Source organism: Chelonoidis abingdonii, chromosome 19 (genome assembly GCF_003597395.2).
Source record: "Chelonoidis abingdonii isolate Lonesome George chromosome 19, CheloAbing_2.0, whole genome shotgun sequence".
Taxonomy (NCBI): domain Eukaryota; kingdom Metazoa; phylum Chordata; order Testudines; family Testudinidae; genus Chelonoidis; species Chelonoidis abingdonii.
Genome location: NC_133787.1, coordinates 11,034,205 through 11,046,216, shown reverse-complemented (window position 1 = coordinate 11,046,216; position 12,012 = coordinate 11,034,205). Strand labels below are relative to the sequence as shown.

The 12,012-nt window shown below is 39.7% G+C and overlaps 1 protein-coding gene across 1 annotated transcript in view; it reads left to right on the top strand.

The window, feature by feature from the left end:
• The window catches only part of SLC6A2 (solute carrier family 6 member 2), a 110,387-nt gene that overhangs the window by 51,632 nt on the left and 46,743 nt on the right, over positions 1 to 12,012 (top strand). The window contains exons 6-8 of the mRNA XM_032773512.2: positions 769 to 903; positions 5,463 to 5,566; positions 11,063 to 11,187. Coding sequence (XP_032629403.1) covers positions 769 to 903; positions 5,463 to 5,566; positions 11,063 to 11,187 — 364 coding nt within the window. The remainder of the gene's footprint in view (positions 1 to 768; positions 904 to 5,462; positions 5,567 to 11,062; positions 11,188 to 12,012) is intronic.

The window sequence follows — 12,012 nt, the reverse complement described above, 5'->3', positions numbered from 1 at the left end:
TCCAAAGCTCAGAATATTTTTGATTTTGATAAATTAGCTACCACCTCAACAGTTTTCATCAGCTAATGTTCACATACCATGGTTTAATTTCAATCATCTGGTCCAATGCACAGCCTTTCTTTATTCTTTCAGTACACAGCCTTTCTTTATTTGGCTTTTCAATTACAATAGGGTTAAACCACCATTTATGCCACATATTTTCAGTAAATGCCAGCATTTGCTCATTTTCATGTTGATATTTTACTTAATTGATTAGAATAAATGCAACATTTCTTGACAACGTCTGGTGAATGACTCAGTCTCAACGTATTGTTTGCTTCCAGAAATCCTAGCCGTGGAAGACATCTGAGAATTCTTGCTGTCTGTGGTTGTTTTGTATATTTTTATGGTATTTGCAGCAAATATCTGCTCATGTCTACTTACACTTCTGGAAATAATTCACACTGAGCTTGCTCAGAAGTTTAATATGACCATTAATTATATAGTCATTCCACTGCTGACATATAATCTCACTTGCCTAACCCTTTTCATACTTTAACATACTACCTATGTTTACTTGTGGGAATTTTCCTAGTCTGTGTGACTGGTAGCTAACAGTTCTTTTTTGCTAGGACAACGCCCCTTACGATAAACAATCAAGACATCCTCCAGAGACCAGAAGAGACAAATGCAACAAAGGGACAGCCAGATTCTCCAGTATGTTTATAAAACTTCCTGTTTGTGTAACAGTAGGTTGATTAACATTTGGTGTCTGTCTGTTCCCTGCAGGTTGTGTGGGTAACAGCCACTTTGCCTTACGTTGTATTATTTGTATTGTTAATCCATGGAATCACATTGCCTGGTGCATACAATGGAATAAATGCTTACCTTCACATAGATTTCAGAAGGTTAAAAGAAGCTACGGTAAGTTCTCTCCTCCATCTTTGCTTCCTATAATGAAATAATAGCACTCACAGAACCTCCTAACTATTGTCCAAGTAAATAGAAATGGAAGCTGTTGTTATATTATTAGTGTTAGTTTCTAAAAGGATGTATTTATGTTTGTTGGCACATGAACATTACTCTAGTTTCTCTACTGTGCTGAGTTTCTGGCTCTCTGATAGTGAGGAGAGCATCAGGGAGCCATATCAGGATGGATCTGTACAATTCTGGGTGTTGGTGCTGGTAGAATAGTCTAGGGGCTATTTCAGCTTATTCCTGCTTCCAGTGGTCCCTAAGAAACTGTACATATTTTGACCACACACCCTACCTATGATGACATGCTTCCTGTCTGGCCATGGGGTGGTACAAAGGGTCTGTGCCAGTTGAGAGCTTCTGCATGCTGGGGAAATAGTTGGTAAGATCTGGTTATTTTCTGGCCCTTTATGTTGAGCAGTTGCTAGTAGAAGATAATGAGCAGAGCAGATTGAAATTTTTCCATTGAAAAATAATGTCTAGAAAATAGTTTTTAATTGAAAATGAAAATTTTCATGGGGGAAAAATCATTTTGGATTATGTTTCCCAGTTTGAATAAAGAATAGGCATACTTGTGGCATCTCAGAGACTAACAAATTTATTTCAGCGTGAGCTTTCGTGAGCTACAGCTCACTTCTTCAGATGCACAGAATGGAACACACAGACAGGAGATATTTATACTATTGTACAAATATCTCCTGTCTGTGTGTTCCATTCTATGCATCCGAAGAAGTGAGCTGTAGCCCACGAAAGCTTATGCTGAAATAAATTTGTTAGTCTCTGAGATGCCACAAGTACTCCTGTTCTTTTTGCGGATACAGACTAACACGGCTGCTACTCTGAAACCAGTTTGAATAGGCACTTGAAATTTTGGGTGAGTATCTGAACTGAGGTTTGGTACTGAATACCTTACTTGTCAGGGCCATTCCAGTGCAAGCCATTTTATTGTACTTTATAATGACTGAGACTTTCAGTAGTAAGGAATTAGCAACTTGAAGTACATGTGTTTATAGCTTTTCCTTACATTGTAAGCCAGCCTAAGCAAATGTGCCCACATGAATTCAATTTGTAGTCAATATAGTCCTTAGTGCCCTGAGAACATTCAACCTACTATATATTAGAATAACTTCTGTTCTCAGCCCATAGTATTAAAAAGATGTGCAAGTCAACTCACTCAAATTCATTATGAAATTACCAGCCTTTCCAAAGCCCCAGAGGGCAGTAATTTAGTGATCACAAACAGATTTTATCCCAGGGCTTTTTTTGTTTGTTTTGTTTTTTGTTTTTTTGTTTTCTACTTAGTGGAGAAAAAAGAACCAGTGCTTAAACAATAGCATCCCCTTGGTAAGACCAACTTGAAAATGTTAAGTGCTTTTCAAATAGATACAAAATAGGAAATTGGAAAAACACAAGAAGAATAAACAAACTGGCATGAAAACACTTAAAGAGAGGCCCATCACAGTTAGAAAAACTAGACAAAGTTAATACAAAGCCTGAGTACCAAAATCCAGGATTACTGCATGTGTTGTAATGAAAACAGCCTCTCCACTCCTTTTTTGGGGAAGTGGAGGGGGGGGAAGTGTTAATTTTATCTGCTGTGTGCAGCAGCCAACGTTCAGGTCTCCTCATTGACGGTAGGTTGCAGTATAGCACAGCACATCTTCAAATCTGAGCCCACTCCACTTTGGGGTGCTTTGAATCCAGATCCAAATAGTACAGCTTGAGCCACATGTGTCACCAAAGCAATGTCACGCCCATCATACGAGAAATGGACTATACAGACACACACCTGTTACTGTATATTATACAATAGAGGGGAAGGAGTGTGAGTGATTTCATTTTCCTTAGTATTTTAAGTGATGTTTGGAAAACAATAAATATTCAGGGCTAGATGCTCGGCTGGAAGTAAATGGAGCTATGCTGACTTCATGCCAGCTCAGGGTCTGGTCCTCAAATTGTGTTCTGCATTTGCAGACTATATTTGTGTATTGCTTTTTGGGGATTTAAGTTTACGCAGCTGCTACTTGGCTAGCCACAAAGATATTTGGTTGAGACCAGGTTTTCCAGATTACTTATATAAAAGAGACAGACAGACAGACAGAGAGAATGCTTGCAGGATGATGAAAGATGGAAGACAACTTACAAGGAAGAGGAAAGCCAAGTTGCCGCCTTCTTTCTGCAACCCCCTGTTGAGGAGCCTGGGGCCCCTACTGGCTCTACTGAGTGTTTATGTGCTTAATCCTTGTTATTGGGCCTCTGGGAGATTTGACAGCTGCCCAAGTATCAGTTCAGTGTGTTTCTGAAAGAGCCTGGGACTTATTAATACTTTTTCCCCATGAAGAAGAGCAGCAAATAAAAGTCACAGATAAACTGCACTGTTCTACAATCTGCTCTGCCACTGGATCAAAAGTCCTAATGTAAAAGGCATAAGGTCCCCTCATGCCAAGAGTTTATAAGGCTCACTGCTGCAAGGTGTTCAGCACCTCGTGAGAGGCTTCCATTGCCAGCAACCCCAGCACTGTGCCGGATCAGACCCATCAAGAATGCAGATAGAAATGTTGGTTTGAAGGGATCTGAAGGAAACAGGGCCTGCGTGCATTCCTTGTTGAAAGTCCAGCAGCACAAAGCTTGATACTGTTGGCTCCACGGCACAAAAAGCAAGTGATTGACTTAAAAATCAGTGTAAATGGCAGCTGTACTTCTGGTCCACAAAAGGAATAGCAGTGGGTGCTTAATAAAACCGGAGCCATCAGGAATTCTAGTCCAGGAAGGAGGTATTTGCTGCTTTGGACGTCATAAAAGGTTTCCTGAAAGTTACATCATGTCTGGGGATTCTCTTAGTATTTCCCCTTCCTCTCTGTATTGTGCAGTAACATTGAAAGTCCATACATGGAAGAGAAAGTGTAGGAACAAAAGTTAGAGTAATATAAACAGGAAGGAAGCTTGGAGTGCAAGACTGGCTACAGCCTCCCAGCCTTTTTGGTAACGGTACATAAAAATTTAAATACTAAAGGACACAGTTAAACTGAATCATTGCATGAGTCAGAATTGACTCTATTGAAATTAGTAGAATAACATTGATGTAAATTGTAGACGAACCCAGCCCCATTGTCTCTGTGTTGCATCCTGTTTGTTAATATAAGGAATATTTTGCATGGAACCTTGACTTTTTAGTGACTTGCGTAAACTGCTTCTTACTCCTTATCTTGATCCTCACAGCAGCTAATTGGGTTAACACAGAGGATTATTTCAATCCAAGGTTCAGATTTAGCAAGGCCCAAAAGCACATGTCTAACTCTAAGACCATGCTTAAATCCATCCCTCTATAGCATGTGCTAAAGTCATCTTACAGCCAGTGAGACTTAAGTGCTTTTGAATGGGGCCAAAAATACAGAACTGGCGTAAGCAGCTACAAATCCAGTGGCAGGACACGCAGTGGCAAAGAGCCAGTGACCTATCAAAAAGCAATACAAGGACCTTGGGGGGTCAATATGGCATTCCCAAGTATAGTTTATTTTTAAAAAATCCTTGCGTTTAGACTTTGTACAACTTTTCCAACAAGTGGGATGCAGAGTGTTAGCAGCACCAGCAGCTGATAGCAATACATCTTAGAGGTTTTTTTGCTCAACACACACCCACTGGTGTTTTAGCCTACGGCTATATTTGGCAGATTCAGCTAAACCCAAACATTCTGAGTCTGTGAGGTGCTATGTACTCTCAGCTCCCCTTACCTTCAAAACCTCTTGGGACTGAGCCGTGAGCTTTTCATTTCTCAATGTGACACTTGAGAGCAGAGACGTTTGAAAACCTTCATAAAACAGTTCATCTGAACTCCTCTGCCTAGTTTAAAATCCAGGCATTGTCTCTGGACACAGGCTATATACAGTCTGAATAGATGAAGTGGTGGGACTTAATGACTATCATAAAATAATTCTTGGCCCTTTAAATGAGTAAGAATTGAAAAGGAATCTCTCTTAGAAGTCCTATTCACAGCATGTCAATCAGACTCCGACCTCTGATGGAAGAAAGCATCATATAAACTGTAATTACAGCCCCATGCAATAAACTCTTCTATGGGAAAGGACAACATTCCGTAACATCTAGCCTGTTAACTATTTTTATTTCTGACTGTGCAATCCAAATTAACCCAGCACTAGTGGGAAGTGTATTGCCACAGCACAGCAAAAAAATCAATTAATCGTTTCTGTACTCTGTGGAAGTTCAATAAGCAACCAGCTCTCCTCTAATGCCACTCTGCACATACTTAGGTTTTGCTATTGCTTTAGAGTTTGCCTCTTTGTTGAAATAGTCCAGTCCTTGACAGTATCCCATGCCTTGGTTCTTGATGGGCTGGGAAATATTTATGGTTCTGTAGTCATGGAGAGTGATCAGATATTATTTCAATAGATATCCAAAGCTAGTTCTAACTGTACGGTTCTGGCATGTCACTCAACTTTTCTCTTTTAAACTGAGCAAACACATCTAATAATTTCCATCTCTTTCTGCAGGTATGGATTGACGCAGCCACTCAGATATTTTACTCTTTAGGAGCTGGGTTTGGAGTTTTAATTGCATTTGCTAGTTATAATAAGTTTGACAACAACTGTTATAGGTAAGAGAGTCTATTTCTCATTACTATTTGATAATGACAATTGATTTTAAAAAGCTTTGATTTCAGACTCACTTTACTTAAACTCTGACACCAAACTCTGTTCCAATAAAATACATCTCTACCTTGATATAACACGATCCAATATAACACGAAATTGGATATAACACGGTAAAGCAGTGCTCCAGGGGGGTGGGACTGCATGCTCCAGCGGATCAAAGCAAGCTCAATATAACACGGTTTCACCTATAACACGGTAAGTTTTTTTGGCTCCCGAGGACAGCGTTATATCGGGGTAGAGGTGTATCTGAGAAGTTTGAAATATGTTTATTTCTTGATACATATTTCACAATTCAAGAACTCTATTTTCATGTTAGCTTTGGATTTTTTTTTACTTCTGATTTTATATATATATATAATGCTATCCTAGATACTATACCTAATAATATAATAAAATGTATCTCTTTTATATAATAGTATGTTATACAGGTAACAGGTATATTCTATTGTTTATTATTATTTATTTAGCCAGTGGAACAAGCTAATATTACAAGCTAATATGCACCAGTGTGCTTCATTCACTTAATTGTGATTTTATTATTGACAGGCATTCTGGACTTGCACATGAGAACCAACCCAAAACTTGAACCAAACACACCCAAATTACCTCTTTGCTGGAAGTTTGGCAGTAAGAACCTGCAAAGTTATTGGCTCTCCTATGCAAAAGTACAGGATTAATTCTAGACCTTAGACAGCTGTGTAAACTGCAATTATATTTGTCTTTCACAAGTAGCACTAGAGACAACAGAGAATATTGAATGAAATCTGATTGGTCCACAACCCCAGAGAAGCAGGAGGATGTTTCCTCCTTTGTTCAAATTTAACAGAAATGAGGGTTTTAGAGTCAAATCCTAAAGGGATTTTATGTTTTGGGATTACCTATCTGTGATTTTTTTCAGTAGGCCTTGATTCAGCAAAACACATAGTTCAAATTCAACATGTGCATATGTGCTTTGCTGATTCAGGGCTTTTGTGCACAGAGGTACCAACCAGGGCTGGAGGTCCCATTGTGGGAGACACTGTACAGACAGATAGTAAGAGACAAACACTGTCACTTTACACTTTAATGTCAATCATTTGAATATATGTTTTAATTGTTCTGTGTGTGTCTACTATGCTGCCTTATTGAAAAGACCTATAGAATGGAACTAGCTGAAAAACTTTGAATTTTGAAGGGATTTTACCAATCAAAGGGATACTTTTTTGGTACAATTTTTAATTAAAGCGACTCCCCAAGGACTACATTATTTTGGCTAGTTTGCCTTTAAAGGACTCACGTTCTGGGGCATTTCCTTTGCCTAGTGTTTGGGTGTGTGTCAGCATTTGTGGGCCAGGCTGACTAGTCTCTTTGAAATGCCCTAGCTATGAGAAGTGCAAAAAGCATGAAGAGTGACAAGTAAACTCTAAAATGTCTTTCAGGTTTAATAATGCATTGCTTGTAAATCCAATTTAGGATTTTTTTCAAAAATATGGATTTTAATGCAGAATATTTTTAATGCAAAAAGAGAACAAAAATGGAGTTCCTGTAATATAGCCAGAGGAATAAACTGGAGTGACTGAAAATACCCATAATAGAAAGCATCAGAGAACATCACTGCATGTTAGATAGCCCTGGGCTGGGCGCTAACAGTTACCTACAGTAGCTCCTTTTGAAAATACCTGTTAGTAAAAGCTAGGAAGCAAAGGGCTTGGTGACTATAGAAACAGCCCTGAGTGGTGCATAAGCCACACCATTGCAGAAGTAGTGTATTTGAGACAGACCTCTCACTCACAGTACCACAACACTTCCCCTGCTCTAGACGGGTAGTAACTAGCTGCTGGTATAGGCAGCACACCGAGCATCAGCTCAGCAGCAATGGGGTAGAACCAACACTCTTCCCATTTCCCACCCATCTCTACCAGCCTGCCCAGAAGGGGAGAAAGTGGGCACAAAGCCCATGAAGGGGTATAAGGGAGTCCTTATTCCCTGCCTCAGCCAGTAGTCTAGTCATGGGTCTCACCAAAAGGGCTTGCACAGACACACTGTGACACTTGAATGGTAAGCCTGGTTTACAAAGATCTAATATTTTGCAGGAATATAGTAGTATATATTACCATAAAGAGGAAAATGGGCACCTACATTGCCTTTAACAAACACGCCTGTAGCAGTCTATAAAAAGCACAACAGACCATACAGATTTTAGTTTGCTGAAATGATCTGTTAAATTTGTTCAATTCTCTGAACACAGGGCTTGATCCAAAGCCTTTTCAAGTCCACAGAGAGACTCCAATTGATTTCAGTGAGCTTTGGACCAAGCCCTCTGTAACTTTAGATTCACAAGTGGGTTTCATGTTAGATGACATTAATGTGGGTAATGCTGTAGTGAAAATGACACTTGTAATAATAGCTATTCTCCAAAGTGACAATCATTGCATTCTACAATTAGGTTAACATTAATGTTACAGATTTCTAGGAAGCCTGGCTTTAAGACGTTTCCTACATAATTGTTTTATTTTGTATCCTGAGTAAATTTGCCATGAAACAGAAAAAGAAATACACTCTGGATCTTAAAAAAAAATGCCTTCAGGCAATACCCAAAATTACATTAAACTGTGCTGAGCTTATTACACTTGTCTTGTGTTGTTTACCAGAATCACTCTTGCTGTATTGTAGAGTGATCTGCAGTGTTTCTAAAATATTATGTTTTATCTTTAATCCTATAACAAGCTTCCATTCAAAGACAATTGACACTTAAATGAATCCATTCTTTGGTAAAATACTGTGGAGTATGTCAGTGACATCTTTATTGCACTGGCAATGCTTTACTGAAGTGGAACAAAACAAATTTAAATTAGCATTGTATTTCCAAATAAAAGGCATGATTCACCACCACATTACTCAAATTGTTTTATGCCAGTGGAACTCCACTGAAATCAATAGTTACGCAGGTGTAAACCTAGGGCAACACAGTGGCAAATCAGAGCCAGAGAGTCTGAAGTGCTGAAGCATTGCAACACAGCATTTTGCCAGCTTCTATATTTTGCATGCAAATCTGTCAGTTTAAAGGGCTAAAGTGTGCGGGCTGATCATGCAAAAGGAAAAAGCTACTTGCATGTGAATGTTCTGTAATTGAGGGAAATGGTAATGATGACCTTGGCCATAATATTTCACAGATACTTAGCAACATTTGTCCTAAAGGAGTCCAAATAATTTTACAAGTATATGGGTCTGAGTTAGTCCGTCCTCTTACGTACACGCTACTCTACAGCAATTCGGTCAAGTCTGGGGTGCAGTGGGGTAATTAAATGTGACAGAGGTGGAAATTCTAGCTAAGGCAAACCCTGTCATTAACAAAAGCACTATGGTGTGAGTGGTGTCCACACACTGGAGACCGAACCTCAATTGTAAAGGTCTTCTCCAACAGTAGACTGTCTGGAACTCATTATATCTACTTCTAAAACACATCTATTTTGACAACCCTGTTGTGGTTCGTTTCCTTTTAACCAGGGGCCCATGAAGCCTGAGTATTTCATACTTAAGGCTGAAAGCATTGAACAATCCTCTGTGGAATGGAGTTCATGACATGACTAAAGCCAATGAATCATATTACTTACATGTTTCACAGGACTTGTCTTTATGCCACTTGTCAAGATCATGACCAGGACATCGGCAGTTGGGCCTATCAGTCAGAGTCATAGGGGTTGCCTGGTCTGGGGCTTAGCACAGAGCCAAACTGGAGTCAAGTATCAGTGTCAAAGGACAGCCATGGACGTAGATGGGAACAGAGCCAAGAGTCAGAGACAGGGATCAGAAGACCAATGCCAGAGCAATGGGCTAGCTGGAGACACGGTTGGGCAGCTGAGATGGGGGTCAGAGCCAAAGACATCAAGGATGGGGAAGGGCCGGAACTGAAGTGGGCACAAGAGGAGACTGGGCATGGGCAGGCACAGGCTGGGTGGGAGAAAGAAAAGGCACAGGAAGCAGAGTCAAGCACTCTGGCCACTACTTGGCCAAGGGGTAACTTAGCTCTGCCATCCCCTTCAGTCAGGAAGTACAGTCAATGAGGCAGGGCAGCTCCTGCTAGGGTCAGGTATGCCCAGTGTGTTGCTAGGAGAACGATCCTGCTGCAGCTGGCTCCCCGATGCCACTAAACATCAAATATTCACAGTTCTGGGGAATTATCACGTTGAGGTGGAATTTTCTCCAGTGCTCTAGGGGAGCATATTACCATAAGTTTACATTGAAGAGCTGGCTAAACTTAAAAAAAAAAAAAAAAAGAGTCTATGACGGACAGATTTGCTAGAGAAATTTGAACAGAATAGTTTACAGCAAACAGCCTGTGAGATATATTTGCAGGTTTCATTATGAAGATGACAGCTTTGCAAAAGACAATGAGGTTTATAAAATCTTGCCGTTACTGATATTTAAAAATGGGGAGGAAAGGGGGAAACATTGACAGCCTCTGACTCACGAAATATCTAACAAATTATGATCACGTTCTTCGCATTAATGTACATACCACAAATAAATAAATAAATAGAGCTAGTGCAAAATGGAGGGTGGGAAGGAGCAATCTCCTCTTTTTGTAAACATTTGGAATGTCAACAAAAAATGTTCAGTGACATTTTGAACTTCAAAACCAAATGGCCAGTTGTAACTATGTGTATTAGGATGGGCTGGCATTCCAAATTAATGTTGACAACTGTGGCCAGATTTAATTTTGACATAAATGTACATAACTCTATTGAATTCAAAGGAGGGTTGTCTGCTTACCCCAGGGCTGAATCTGGATTTTCCTTTGTGCTTCCTGTCATTGATCTAAAACAATAGTAGATTAATAATAAAGTTATCAGCATTTTTGTCAGATTCATGACTAAACTGATGGTTACCTCTTTATATTATACAATGATGATGGTTAGTCAGATTCCAATCTCACTGATGTCCATGGGAGTTTTGCCATTGATTTTAGTGGGAGCCAGATGAGGTCTTTCCATGCATCTTATCTGAAATGCCTGCTTAACTGGAAGGATTGATGAACAGATTCTATGCAATACCTTGAAAATGACATCAAAGTTCACTAAAATGCATACTTGGTGTTGTCTGAAAACATTCACAAGAGTTTATAGGTATGGATTGGTATTTGCTAGTATTCATTTCCCCGTGTAGCCTTTTGTTCACATCTGGTTACTTCCCTGTTCCATTATTGCTGCCAGCTAAGACCAACTTACAGTTTAATATAGTTTTTTAAAATTTTTGAACACAGATTAATTTCAAAACAATATAGGAAATAACAGTGGGTATCTCCCAGCACAATATGCTCGTGTAAGCTTTTGATCATCAGGATGATTACTTAATTGGCATGTTTCTCTTTTCCATCCAGAATTTTATCATAACAACACAATTACTACCTACTTCCTAAACTGTTTTTCACTCAGTTGTTCTTCTCTCTCTCATATTAGGGATGCTTTGCTGACTAGTACAATCAACTGTGTCACAAGCTTCATCTCAGGATTTGCAATTTTCTCTATACTGGGCTACATGGCTCATGAGCACAAAGTGAAAATTGAAGATGTAGCCACTGAAGGTAGGAAGTTCATTTTACTCCAGATTTACTGGAGTGCTTCTCCAGTGCTGTCCTGCAAATTTGTTTATGTTCATTTCAAATTAAACAAGACAAAGAAGCCCACCTACAATAGACCCAGCTGTGGCCCTGATTCAGAAAGCTACTTAGGGTACGTCCACACTGCAGTTGGGAACATGTTTCTCAATGTGAATAGACACACACACTAGCTTTCCTTGAGCTAACACTCTCAAAATAGCAGTGTAGCTGGATGGAGCACAGGTGGTGGTTTGGGCTAGCTGCCAGGGGTTAAGGTATTCACCTGGGGTTAAGGTATTCACCTGGGGTATGGAAGACCCTGATTCAATTCCTCCTTCTTCTTGGTAAGGGCAAGGGATTTGAAGGAGTTTGAGGGGTCCTTGACCACTCAGGTGAGTGCTGTAGCCACTGCACTCAGGGATATTCTCATGTGTCTCTCTTTCAGTCTCTCTAGTTGAAAGGATTCCATTTTGCATTTAAAAAATTAAAAATTAATTGGTCCAGCTAGAGTGAGAGACTGATTCTGTAGTTGCAATGCCTAAGTACTTTTGTGCATCTGGGCCTGAGACTAGCTTCAAAAATCTAACTGGCTTCAAGACTGAGCTTGATAAATTTATGGAGGGGATGGTATGATGAGACTACCTATAATCACATGTATCCAATCTGTAACTGCTAGCAGCAAATATCTCCAACAACTAGTAATAGGACAATAGATAGGGAGGGAGTTATTACAGAGAATTCTTTCCCAGGTGTCTGGTTGGTAGGTCTTGAACACATGCTCAAGATCTAACTGATCACCATATTTGAGAT